The sequence below is a fragment of the Poecilia latipinna genome, unplaced genomic scaffold (assembly GCF_001443285.1).
Source record: "Poecilia latipinna isolate Pla-1442-1.1 unplaced genomic scaffold, P_latipinna-1.0 Scaffold423, whole genome shotgun sequence".
Lineage (NCBI taxonomy): Eukaryota > Metazoa > Chordata > Actinopteri > Cyprinodontiformes > Poeciliidae > Poecilia > Poecilia latipinna.
Genome location: NW_015113039.1, coordinates 340,137 through 353,479, shown reverse-complemented (window position 1 = coordinate 353,479; position 13,343 = coordinate 340,137). Strand labels below are relative to the sequence as shown.

The window sequence follows — 13,343 nt, the reverse complement described above, 5'->3', positions numbered from 1 at the left end:
AAAAAAACCAAAAAAAAAAAAAAAAAAATTATTGAAAAAGAAAAGGTCTCACCAAAAAAAAAAAAAAAAAAAAAAAGAGGAACAAAAACTGAAGTCAATAAAAAGAACAAATCTGAACAAACGCAACAAAGCTACTAAAACACGAGTCCCACAATGGAAGACTTCAATGCAGTATATTGCGCAGGTTTAAAGCTTACATTGTCGTCAAAATCGAGCAAAATCTACCATTTGTAACGACAGCATTGAGCAGTATTTCGAATGACATTGTGGGTGTTTAAGTTTGGGCAGAGCAGAAGCTAACTGAAAACCAAGCTCTGCGATTCTGGGTCACAAATAATAACACAAGGCCATGTCAAGCCTTTCTCTTAATGATGAGTTGTGGTTTCAGCCTCAGCACTCTCACTCACCTGCATCCCCAAGCACAATGTGTTCAGCATAATTAGGAAGAACATGAGATACTCAAAGTAGCACGAGGTGACGATGTACCACACTCTGTATTGGTACGGGTTCTTTGGGATGTAGCACCGAAGAGGGCGAGCCTTCAGAGCGTACTGCACGCACTGACGCTGAGAGGGGACAGGGCAGACAGGAAGTGAGCGTCGAAGATTAAATAATCTGTGAGTTCACACCCGAGGTACATTTTACAACCACCAGTTTATATGCATCTTTACTTGAATTTTATGTAAAACACCAGCACAAAGTGGTGCATAATTGTGATGTGGGAGACAAATGATACATGAATACCAAGATTTTTGACAAATAAAAGTCCGAAAAGTGTGCAGTGCATTTGATATTCAGTCCCTTTTATTCTGACACCCCTAAAAAAAAATCTAGCTTAACATACTGCCTCCAGAAGTCAGCCCACCTGTGAGTAATTACAAATGTGGAGCAAAAAAGTTAAAAAAGAAAGCTAAAGGACAAAAGGAACTTTAAGTTTCCCATTGATAATGGAGAGGATACAGCAAAAAAAACAAAAAACAAAAAGAAATCCTCAGATGAGACAAAAAGTAGCTTTTTGGTGAACTTTCAGAATGCTATGTTTAGCAGAAAACAAAGACTGCAAATGTCTCTTCTGATGATCTGTCAGATAAAATTCCAGCACTTATGAAAAAGCATCGTCATCTTTCTATAGGACCGACAAAAAAAAGAAAAAAAAAAACTCAAACCAGCATACCTGGTTCTTGTCGAGCTCGCAGTTCTTGTACTCCTGCTCACCCTGCTCCTGAAAGGTGACGATGACAAAGCCCACAAAGATGTTCATCATGAAGAAGGCAATGAGAATGATGTAGATAATGAAGAAGATGGACACGTCCACACGGTTGTTGTAGACTGGACCCATGTCTTCCTCGGCTGAGTCTATGGCTCTGTAAAGAAGCCTAACGACGAAGAAAAGGAACGGGACAAAGGTCAGAGACAGTCTGTTAATTTAATTCACTGACTCAACAAATCGCCAAAACAATGGCACTGTTTTTTTTTTTTTAAATCAAAATATACTCTGAGCTCACTTGGGCCAGCCTTCAAACGTCGAGACGGTGAACAGAGCCAGCATCCCGTTGAGCACGTTGTCAAAGTTAAAGTCACTGTTTATCCACTGTCTTTTCGCCAGAACTGTGTCTTGCAGGGAGTTCTCCATGTGCTTCAAGTAGCGCCCCCTACAATCGCGCAAAGAGAGCGGTTAACATTAGAGCTCTGATAAATTAAGTCTATATGGTAAGTCAGCGTTGTTTGCCTTACTGGCATTCCTCTGCAGTCAGTTTGGTCGGGTCTGTGCAGCTGTAGAATTTGCCCTGGCAGGGAAAGAGATGAGTAACTAATTTAATCGTCAAGCAGCAAGGCTTTCGTAGTACTGTAGACCAATTTAGAAATGTGGCCTTCGCTGAAGCACTACTTTAAAATTAACTACCTTGAAGAGCTGCACTCCGATGCAGGCAAACATGAAATTCAGCAGCATAGTGACCAGGACAATGTTGCCGATGGTCTTGATGGCCACAAACACACACTGGACCACATGCTGTAAAAAAAAAAAAGAAGAAGGGGGAAAAAAAAAAACAATAAATCCTGAGAACAGCTGAAAGTAAAATTACAGTAAAGTAGTTAATTAACTTTATAGGGAAATGCTACATGCAGGGTTTGTCTATTGCTTTAAAGAAAATGCTGATCGTTTTCTTGGCGAAGTAAAACCCAACACAACAAACTGATGTGTGGCTGATTTTTGGCAACACAGAAAAGACTAGAGTCAGCATAAACCATGAAGATTCAAAGAAGAAAAGTGGGTTACAGGTTAGTGATATTAAACAGAAGGAAAGAGCACATTTTCCATTACTGCAACTTAAACTGGACAGTTTCAGTTGTAAAATTGATGATGTATTTGTTTTCCATCATTCAAGTCCTCCTACTGACTTATGTTCTCTTGTAGTCACCTCATGAAACTTTGGGAAAGTCTTGAACGACTGAGAAAGCTACCAAAATGTGCATGTTTTCTGAGATATTGAAGTTATTTCACTTTATTTACCTTTAAACCTTTTGCTCTGTTGATGGCTCTGAGTGGCCTCAGCACCCTCAACACCCTGAGAATCTTCACCACGGAGATGGCGCTGGATCTGCAAACGACACGTAAAAAAAAGGAACATTCTCACTGTCCTGGTTTTAGGATTGTAAACGGCTGCGAGCAGAACTTTTCTCTTCCTAACGGAGTGATTGTTAAATGTAAACTCACTCCATTCCCATAGACAGGAGTGACACTGTGACCACAATCAGATCCAGGATGTTGAACGAGTTACGACAAAAAGAGCCTTCGTGCATGAACGCACCATACACGGTCATCTGCCACAGAGAAACAGTGCAGTTACACACAGCAGTGCTGAATCAAATTTGCACGCTTTTTTTTTTTTAAAGACTTAAGAATAATTATTGGCTATTATTACAAACTTTATATCAATTTTACATTGCATCTGACTAAAATGTAAAATATTGTTATGTTAGCTTTTTTTTTTTTTAAATAAGACAGTGGCTCACTTGTGTTAATGATTTCATACGATAGATTAAATCTTGGATTTACCTTCAGCACAATCTCAATGGTGAAAACGGTTGTGAAGACAATATCAGCGTAGGCTAAGATCTGAGAAAAAGCACAAAAACTGACAGCTGTTATTTTGCCGCCTTCCTTATCCTGTAGCTGCGGTCCAGCACTTTGCATTAGGCCTGCATGTCACCTGGTTTCTATAGGATTTCGGATCGATGGGATCTTCAGCCGCCAGCGAGATGGACGAGAGCAGGATGAAGAGGAGGATGAGGTTGGTGAAGGACGAAGCGTTGATGATCTTGTAACACAGCTTACGGAACCTGGACACCAAATAGAAAATGAAAGATATAGAACTGCAAAAATTAACGGAGCGCCACATGAATCTTAGGAATCGCCATACTTGTTCTGAGGACCAAATATAAAAAAGGAGCTAGCTTCTGGCAAAGGAACGGCTTCTTCCTTGAGCTGCAGGTCGGCCATCGGTCGGGGTCGAGGGCTGATTGGGATTTCAGGTTCTTCCTCCTCGTCGTCACCTACAACAAAGAGTTGAAACTTTAGGGAGTTCATTTTTACAGCGATCGAGGCGAAAGTGCTAAGCTTGTGAGGCAGGAGAACAACATTTTCTAAAAATGTTTTTACACACAACTACGCGAGACTCTCTTAAAATAGGTCATAATCTTGTGTCAAAACAGAGTAAACAAGCTAGTGCTAACGTATAGCAGATCAGATAGACCACGTAAGATTAATGAAATTATTATTTTAATTAAGTATCAGTGGCTAAAAGTCTTTACTAGGACCTGCCAAACGTTGTATCACCAGAAAACAGGAAATAGCTGCGGTTGTTAAGCTTAAAGCACAACTGAGAGTTGCGATATGTAAATTTCTCCCGTCAGCATTCCAGGTTGCAGAACCACCAGAGACATATTTTAGTCAAAGAGTAACCTCAACACTTTTTGTTTTACCTGGGAAATCAGCAGGTGGAAATGGATCCTTCACTTCATTGACATTTGACTCAAATTCATCGATTTTGAGCTGGAAAAAAAAAAAGATAAATGTTAACTAAACATATTTGTACTCCCTACAGTGTAATATGACACCAGAGATAATACAAACTTTGGCTGTAGTGGGCATTCCCTCCATTTTGGCCCTCTGTTCAGCCAGTTTCTTTGCTATCCTCTCCCTCTCCTCATCTGTCTTTTCAGGCATTTTGGACCTATGGGGCAAAATGAAAGGCAAAGTGAATAAACTATGGCAATGTGCAGACACACTCTGTCCCAGTTTCTTCCAACTTTTTAGCTTCCCCTCCCCACCACAAAGTAATGGTGAAAGAAACTTGAGATCCAATCTATTGGATAAGAATACCATTTCCTATTTTTATTTCCTATGTATGCTATATTTAGAATAGCATTTCTATAAGTCAGTATAACAGGTGCACAATGACAGCAAAAGTGTGTTGTTACTCACCTTAGCAGCTTCTTTCTCATCTTCTCTTCTGCCTTTTCCTTCTGAGCCGAAGTCAGGCTCTCAGCCTCTGCCAGGTTGTCCACCGCAATGGCCAAAAAGACATTGAGGAGGATATCTGATCGCAACAAGCTTAGGAAAACAAATAAAAAAAACATTAATTGGTGTAATTTGATGTTTTAAAATTAAGATAATATTTTAGTGTGACATGAAGGATACAGTTTCCACAGACGAAAAGGATAATGAAATAGATGGAAACCAGAATCCCAGGAATCTCAGGCCCTCCATATGCCATTATACCATTGTACATGATGTTGGTCCATTCTTCTCCTGTGAGGATCTAAGAAAGCAATCATTAAAAAGTAATGAATGTCTTTATATTGCATTGGAGATGCTTTAAGTAATGACATCCTAATGAGACTTACCTGAAATACACTAATCAGGGCCTGAGGAAAGTTGTCAAAATTACTGCGCCTGGGACGGTTGTAATCAAAGTTGAACTTCCCTCCAAACACCTGCATTCCCAGGAGTGAGAAGATGACAATAAAGAGGAAGAGAAGGAGGAGCAGAGAAGCGATGGAGCGAACGGAGTTGAGGAGAGAGGCCACCAGGTTGCTCAGAGAGGTCCAGTACCTGCAAAAGCAGTTTAGAGATGGCAGAGTATGGTTCCAACCTGCAGGGCAGTGGCGTTTAGAAGAAGATAGATAGACCTACTTTGTGACTTTGAAAATCCTCAGCAGCCGAATACACCTGAGCACGGAGAAACCCAGGGGAGCCACAGCTCCTGCAGACAACATGATCATCTCCAGAATACCGCAGAGCACGACGAAGAAGTCGAAGCGGTTAAACAGCGACATGAAGTAGGCTCTGGGTCCCAGAGCGTACATCTTCACCAGCATCTCAAAGACAAACAGCACCAGCAGGACTCGGCTCGCTACGTCTGCGGCGGTAAAAGAAGAGAGACAGAAGCCGGAAGACTTTTAAGACTGAGAGGTTTGCAATAAATCTGAAGAACACACAAAACGACTTGCTAACCTTGCAGAGACGTCAGGGAGTCAGGCTGATGGTGGAACTCAGTGGCTATGGTCAGCGTGTTGAGGAATACGAGGAACATCACAGCCCAATAAAAGCTCTTGGTTTTCACATAAATCAGACACTTCATCCTGAAGAAACGGTTCCAGCGAAGTCCCAGCCGGCTAAACATGAAAATAATCCGTCATCACTGCCAAACAGCCGTAAAAACACCATGCCAGCGGTGGTACATTTACAAAGTAAGAGGCTCACTAATAGTAGATGATGCGACTCTTTCCTTCCAAGTCATACAGGCTGTCTGTATCAGAGTCTCCACTGGTGAGAGGCAGAAGGCCTGGAAAATAGTCACAAGTTTGAGGAGTCTCAAAACAGCAAACTTTTGAGATTTTACATGATAAATCAAGGCAAAGCAGCATGAATTGAAGGGAAGTTTTCAGAAATATTTAGAAATCCAAATCTGAAAGGTTTGGCATAGATTATTGCCAAACTTTAGTGGTATTGGCCTTGTGAGGAGCCTGGTTTCCTCCAAACATGAGTTTTCATATTTGTGTCCATTAGTCCAGATTTTTGTTTCTCTTAGACTGAGAGTCATTCAGCTTCCTTTTGGCAAACTCCTTGAAACCCTCCAGATGCACTGTATGTGTTCATTGGTCCCTTTATGATGCGGTGTCTTTCTTTAATAACCACTAATAAACATCTTAGAGCTTCAAAATACGGATTTGTTTAAACTAATGTTAAATTACACTCAGGTGGGCTTAAGAGGACCACAGAAAAGGGAGATAAATATAACTTTTGTCTTTTCAGTCTCCTTTTCAGATCTTCATTTGTAAAAAAAAATGTGGAAAAAATAGACATCATTGCTTCTTTTCAGTGATAAACTACTTTTTGTTATATTTTACTGTGAGCTTATGTAACTACACACGCTCCCTGCAAAATACATTAAACCCTGGTTGTAATTTAACTAAATTTGGAAAGCATCAAGAGGCATATTCTGAAAGGCACTCTCCGTGGTTCAGAGAGCTCACCTTTGCCTTCTCTGTCAGCATCAAGGACTTCAGCATGAGTGATCCACTCCATGTAGCCATGGAGGTCTTCATCCAGCTGCTGTCGCTCTCTCAACTTCTGATACTCTCCTCGTGACCTGGCCTTCTCTCGCTCTTTGGTAAACTCTCTGGGTAGTAAAGGGGTAAAGAACATGTTAATTTATCCGACGAAGCAGGACAAGCACAAGTGTGAGTAGACATAACACGACAGCCACCTTACCCACTAAGAACACCCAGGACAAGATTAAGCACAAAGAAGGAGCCCAGCAAGATGAGAGGGACGAAATAGAGCCAGGGCCATTCGTTTCCGATAGCATCGTTCACCTGAGAGACAACTCAAAACTGTCAGTCGGTCACAACTCGTTTAACGTGTAAAGTCATGAATGCTGCTGTAGGTTACTGACCCAGTAAAGGACTTTGGTCCATCCCTCCATGGTGATGCACTGGTAAACTGTCAACATTGCGAAGCCAATATTATCAAAGTGAGTGATGCCGTTGTTGGGACCCTCCCAGTTAGGCCTGCACTCTGAGCCATTGATCATGCAGCGGCGTCCGTTTCCAGCCTGAGCACACGGAGCAGGCAGCTCACCTTCTGCTGCTGCGTAGATGTCTGTGGATGCAAGGAAGAGGCATCAGTACGGGAAGCTGATGTCGGGACTTGTGGGTGATGTGGTTAAAATTGTCCTTCGTTGAATACTTGTGCCAGTGTAGTAGCAGGTCTTATGCATTTTGCATTTGAACAACTCCAGTCCCATAATGGCGTAGATGGTGACCAGTAAGAAGACCAACAGGGCAATGTGCAGCAGAGGCAGCATGGCTTTGAGGATGGAGTTCATCACCACCTGAAGGCCTGAAAGTGGAAGTATAACCAAGCAAGAGCTCAGCGAAGTGTCTGAAAACAGAGCCAACATTTCTTACCGGTACTCCAAAGTAAAACTGGGCAATATATTTGTTTGCACTCATCATCGTGATATCAGTATTTACAATATCACAATTGCAAATTATTGCTTGTATCTAAAGTAGTTCAAGAGCCATGTATTCATGCTCTGCATTTTGGTAATATATCTGGCTGTATGGATGAATTCTAACTGCATCTGATGTATATTTTTTGTAGCCGAGTCGATAACGCTCTCTGAAATTGGTGGAGATGGTGCGATAAGGACAAAAAACTAAATGGTCAAGAATCGTCTTCACAAAAGTACTTCAACTACTTGTTTGGCTGATATTGTGATTCAAAAAAAAAAAAAAACATAGACGTCCAGAATCAGCCGACAGAACAGGTCTTTGTACTGTCCGTGACTTAATGTCTGCTGCAGCTCCACTGAGACACAATTCTGCAATTTGCATGGCCAATTTTCTCATAGCCGCAGCTCAATGTCAAGGGTACTGCTAGAAAAGCTGCATAGAAAGTTGTGCAGAATATTTTGTTGATCTCACAAATATGTCTCACAGTGAAAGAGAGGCTTTTGGCGGCTGCTGCTGCTTATTGTGTGTCTGTCATTTGAGCTGCTCTGCAATCTGCTCGGATTCCCTAGGCTGTCTAGGGAGAGCTGTGCTGCAAACAAATGAAACACTAATCCTGAATACTTGTGCCAATGTGGTGGCTCTGGCACAAGTATTTGGGTAGCTTCTAAATAGGCTTAAAGTAGCAAGACTCTTTAAAGAAAAGTGCTAATTTTATTTAACAGAAGAACAACGTTTGCTGTAGGGTTTGTCTGCACACAGTTAACTTGAACCACATTGAAATTATCGACTGAATTATCTAAATGAGTGATAAAGAGGAACCAGAAAGGGACTGTGTTTTTATACAGTGTAAACATCCTGTTTTCCACGGGCTCTTACTAGGTACTCCTGAAACAAGTCGAAGGGGCCGCAGTACTCTGAATGCTCTCAGTGCCTTCATGTCAAACCCCCCACCCTTTTCCTTCTCCACTCCTGCGATCATGTTTATGGTGTCCAAGAGTCTGCAGGAGAAGATAACAAAAACCAGAAACATCTAAAAAACATCAAGTCTGTTACATCGCAATTGAGAATTCAGAGAACAAATATTTTTATCTTTAACTTACTGCGTGAAAGTAAGGGGACAGGCTCTTTTGCAAAAGATATATCAAGCTGCTGCACAGAGCTCGTCTTACCCCATGAAAACGATGACAAAGTCCAATATGTTCCAACAGTTCCTTAAATAGGCCCCTTCATGGAACACCAGCCCATACGCTATGATCTTCATGAAGCACTCGAACGTGAAGACGACAAGGAAGATGTACTCCAGACTTTCCTGCAATAAGACAAACGAGTCAGACAATTTGAAACGGTCTAATTATCACATAAAATTCTCTTAGTAGAACATAAATAATATATCAAAGACTCAGAACTTAAAACCTAAAAAAAAACTTGTATTTGTTTTAATGTCTTAAGATTTCATCAGAGTTTTCCCCTAAAACAAGTTCATTGTTCCTTAGACTGTACACATATTTAACCGTGGACTGGTGTAAACCGAAGACAGGAGGTTATTTATGACATCTAACATACAGAACAGAGCAGCTTGGTTTTCCTCAATTATTATGACTTCATAGAAAAGCAAATCATTCGTCATAAATCAAGGATTCATTGGACTTGTGCTGTAAATCCCCCAATGGTTTGTTGTTACATTCAGCCAGATTCAGGCGTCAGCACTGAGCTGCGACTCGGCCGAAACAAAGTGTTTAGTAACATTCTTGTGCCGAATTCCTAAACATCACACATTTTTCTAAATGTGGACGGCTGAACGTCTGGGTTTGTTTCAGTGCTGCGACTTTTTAGTGTCTCTGTGTTGGGTTACGTGAGAAAACATTTCTGGACTCGATCTCACTCGACCTACTTCTGACAGCAGTAGGGGAGCGAATCGTATCTTCTTGCTTTCCTCCCGTCTAAAGAATGACAGGGAGGAGTAGGAAAGCTTTGGCAGGAGGCAGGTCCACAGCAAGACAGGTAAAGAAACAAGATTGGACTAAAAATAGGTTAAATGACAGTATGTCAACGAGACTGACGTGTTTATGAAGAATGTATTCATTTAATGTAGGAAGACAGGTGTCAGGTGCCATCTACTTCATATAAGTGCAATGAAAGCCTTAAAGATGGAGTCCAAATAAAACTGTAAACATATACAACATATGTGTTCACTTTTTTTAAAAGTAGATTTTAGCTAAATCTATATATATATATATATATATATATATATATATATATATATATATATATAGATAGATAGATAGATAGATAGATAGATAGATAGATAGATAGATAGATAGATAGATAGATAGATAGATAGATAGATAGATAGATAGAAAGAATACACATGTGCACAGGGGGAACATGCAAACTCCATGCTTGGAATTGAACCCAGGACCTTCTTGCTGCAACCAACTGCGTCACTTTGCAGCAAACCCATTTTACCCTGTAAACCCATTTTACAGATGAACCTCTGAGCTAGATTTGCTCTGATCCAGACATACCTAGAAGCATTTCGTAGAGAACACACGAAATAGGGCAATGCCTCCAATTTTATAAAAGATACCCAAAAGGCTCTCCTCCAAGCTGACGCAAGGGGTACATCTTTAAAATAAGCCATCATGGCATTATTTTTATCATTTATAATTTTTGTGTCTCCTTTGCGCTTTGAATCATACAGTATTTTTTTTTATAATGGTTCAACTGTGTATCCTCTGACAGTTAGTATGACCCACAGCTTCACCATAGCAAAACCACTGATCTGTGGAGCTAAAATAGTAGTAATTTTTAAAAAGCTGTTGTAGGAGGTACGTAACATTTGTAAAGAAAAAATTACTTTTTTACATGAGATAATCTGTAAGAAAAAAAAGAAGCTAATTTATCCTGTGGTCCTATTGCCATTTGCAGAAATGCACCAGATACAACCAATCAGTCAGGGGGAAAGTCTTAGTGCTGTCAATCACACATGTGTACACACTGCTCAACGTTCTAATGGCAGATAATTATTGTAATTATTATTGTTATTATTGTTGTTATTCTTGTCATTATTACAAGAATAACGTAAACAATTTTGACCGTTTACATCAACCGTTTAAATGCTAACTCGTCATATTAGCAGAAATATGACGAGTTTCTGCTCATCATACTTCTTTGTATGCTGGTCTGCTTCACAAGCCAGTGATCAGAAATACAAAATAATGAGATCATGCAAGGATGATCAAAGAGCACATTTGTCCATCGACCCTGGACAAACGCAGATGGGACTCCAAATATAGAACTGAGTTGTATCTGGTAGCATTAGAAATGGGGCTTGACTCTCACACCAAAGAGCAGCTGAAGCCCGTAGCCATTTAGCATCACACCATCCACTAAATCAACACACAGCTATAGCAAACTGCTTCATCAGGCAGCACAGTCACTGCCTTGGCAGAAAAATCTAAGTATAACTAAAGAGCTGGCAAATGTTCATGGCTTGTTCCTTGTTTAAAGGTTCTTTGTTCTGCTCACCAAGTTCGTGTTGGTGTTGTTGCTGTCTTCTTCAGGCATGGGCAGAAACACAGCCAGAGCCACACAGTTGGCAAAGATGGTTAACAGGATGATAATTTCAAAGGTTCTGGGTGAGGAAGGCTCAGGATCATAACAACGCACAAGTTTCAAGGCAACTTTCTTTATGTGTGAGTAATGGTCTGGTTTTTTGTGATACGCCTATATAGTGTTACAAAGCATATCAAACGGATGAGATGCGGTGATCTCTGGTCTTTAATCCTCTACTGGCATAGCTGTAGGGAGTGAATGTAATCCTGTCTGGTGCGATGCTTCATTCTCATCCATAGGGGGCTCTCCGACAAAATTCCCCTGCCAGGTCAGCATCATGTCTTTCTGTGATGTGGAGGAACAGCTGCAGAGCCCAAGAATATGACAGGCCATTTTTTCCCTGTTCGTCAGGGAAAAAATGTTTTGAGTCAGACTGCAAGACGTTTATTTCTACACAAGTCGATGTATATAAAAGCTAAATGCTCTATTCTGATTAATTTGCTCCTTTTATAGACTCTGTCCTGCCGCATTACGTTCAACAGTAAACAGCCGACCATAAACAAGGCATGTAAAAAGTATATTTTATAATGTTCCTATAATATTCCCAATCTTATGAACTGCAGGCATGTTCAACAAACCAGAATATGCGTTACAATGAGGCTCACCTGTCAGATTAAAAATATCTTTTGAAAATAACTTTTAAGCAAGTATTTAACATACATATAATTAAGCCCACACGTCTGCTAAAAAGTGTGCTTTTAATGATCTGATGTAATATTCTAATCTCAGATATTTTTTTCTCTGGTGTAAAATAAATATCTTCTGCCATAAAACCAGTGCTACCATCACATAAACAATGATATTTTGCTGTTATTTCAAACACAAATGTATACAATCAAAGCTGAATGCAGAAAACTCCCAACAGGAGTTATAAATCATCATCCTGCGTTTGGTTCCCAAATGTCACCTGTCTTCCTGTATTTCAGTAATTTTTTCCACACAAACCAGCAGAATTGAAGGCATTCAGCTCATTAATTAGGAAGCTGATTGCTTTTACGTGCCAGGTGGGGACAGATTGGGATGAACAGAAAATCAGAGGCTTGCAAATATTGAACCACAGTTGTTAGAGAAGACTTCATAATGTAGCAATCACCTGGTTACTTGATTCAGTTCCCTGGTGGAAATGTGACGTGACAACTGAATAACCTAATGAATGTGTTCAGTGCTTTATATTTCAGTCTATAAAGGATACTTCCACTCCACAATGTTGATGCAGGCCTTTCGGAAAGGGTTTTTGAGGGAGAAGAGGAAGAGGGTTCTGGCAGGTCGAGGGTTGCCACCTGTGGCCTGAAGCCGTTTCAGCTTCTCCCTCTGCTTCTTCTTCAGTTCCTCCTCGTTCATGATGACCGGCTTGGCCGCATCCGTGTTGGTCGCCATCCTGACGCCTTCACCTCACACAACCTTTCCACAAAATCCGCAAAAAAAAAAAAAAACAATTAAAAAAATTCAGAGGTTGATGTAAAATCCCAAACTCTGGTTCAGTGCAGATCTTCCTCAGTGAAGGCCTCCAGAGTAGCCTTTCATGTGTGCGGGTTCCCCCCCGCCGCCGCCGCCGCCGCCGTCCTCTTCTCTCCCCTCTAGCTCCGTCTCAGAGCCACGGACTTCTCCTCCAAGCCGAGGGCCCCGGACAGAAAAAGCTCACCTCTGTGGAGAAAAATAAAAGAGGCCCAGAGTGGCTGGAGGAGCAGTTGGCCCTGCAGCATGTTTAAATTTAGACTGTAAAGCACCGGCAGGCCATGCTTGGGGATGGCTGGGAGGGTCAGGAGGGGAGGGCAGTGGCAGAAGGGGCAGGACGAATGTGAATGATGTGAGACAGCAATACGAGCGGGAGAAAAACCTCTGTCACGTTTTCTTCAAAGATTACCTCTTCTTTATCTCCATCCATCTCTTCAAGTTCTTCTGGTCCTTCTGAATAAAACAGGATTCTGCCACTCCCATTTTATTTCATATGGACAGTATAACATTTTTGCAAATACCTTGAAAAAAAATGTCAATGTCTACATATGATGCTGCATGAACAGTATTTCCCTCTAATATAATGACTTTATAAATAAAATGGATTACATGGGATGGTTAAATTTGATTTTTTAAAATTTAAATGTACTTTTCATCTACTCAATGCAGAGATTAGTGACAGCCTATCAAGTTTTTATTCAGTAAATGTTATATGGGACCCCAAAAATTATAATGTTGAATAAAAGCAG

General features: G+C 40.8%; 1 protein-coding gene across 1 annotated transcript in view; it reads right to left on the bottom strand.

Moving 5' to 3' along the window:
- The window catches only part of cacna1sb (calcium channel, voltage-dependent, L type, alpha 1S subunit, b), a 24,414-nt gene extending 11,586 nt beyond the window's left edge, over nucleotides 1-12,828 (bottom strand). Inside the window, exons 1-26 of the mRNA XM_015037910.1 lie at nucleotides 12,332-12,828; nucleotides 11,053-11,158; nucleotides 8,694-8,833; nucleotides 8,401-8,522; nucleotides 7,256-7,408; nucleotides 6,963-7,168; nucleotides 6,779-6,882; nucleotides 6,541-6,686; nucleotides 5,768-5,849; nucleotides 5,519-5,679; nucleotides 5,198-5,423; nucleotides 4,909-5,116; nucleotides 4,703-4,823; nucleotides 4,487-4,601; nucleotides 4,136-4,235; nucleotides 3,985-4,054; nucleotides 3,423-3,555; nucleotides 3,213-3,342; nucleotides 3,059-3,118; nucleotides 2,717-2,823; nucleotides 2,513-2,600; nucleotides 1,904-2,011; nucleotides 1,735-1,787; nucleotides 1,506-1,652; nucleotides 1,175-1,376; nucleotides 408-566 (exon numbers count right to left, since the gene is read on the bottom strand). Coding sequence (XP_014893396.1) covers nucleotides 408-566; nucleotides 1,175-1,376; nucleotides 1,506-1,652; nucleotides 1,735-1,787; nucleotides 1,904-2,011; nucleotides 2,513-2,600; nucleotides 2,717-2,823; nucleotides 3,059-3,118; nucleotides 3,213-3,342; nucleotides 3,423-3,555; nucleotides 3,985-4,054; nucleotides 4,136-4,235; nucleotides 4,487-4,601; nucleotides 4,703-4,823; nucleotides 4,909-5,116; nucleotides 5,198-5,423; nucleotides 5,519-5,679; nucleotides 5,768-5,849; nucleotides 6,541-6,686; nucleotides 6,779-6,882; nucleotides 6,963-7,168; nucleotides 7,256-7,408; nucleotides 8,401-8,522; nucleotides 8,694-8,833; nucleotides 11,053-11,158; nucleotides 12,332-12,516 — 3,432 coding nt within the window. The 5' untranslated portion in view covers nucleotides 12,517-12,828. The remainder of the gene's footprint in view (nucleotides 1-407; nucleotides 567-1,174; nucleotides 1,377-1,505; nucleotides 1,653-1,734; nucleotides 1,788-1,903; nucleotides 2,012-2,512; nucleotides 2,601-2,716; nucleotides 2,824-3,058; nucleotides 3,119-3,212; nucleotides 3,343-3,422; nucleotides 3,556-3,984; nucleotides 4,055-4,135; nucleotides 4,236-4,486; nucleotides 4,602-4,702; nucleotides 4,824-4,908; nucleotides 5,117-5,197; nucleotides 5,424-5,518; nucleotides 5,680-5,767; nucleotides 5,850-6,540; nucleotides 6,687-6,778; nucleotides 6,883-6,962; nucleotides 7,169-7,255; nucleotides 7,409-8,400; nucleotides 8,523-8,693; nucleotides 8,834-11,052; nucleotides 11,159-12,331) is intronic.
- Nucleotides 12,829-13,343: the final 515 nt, after the last annotated feature.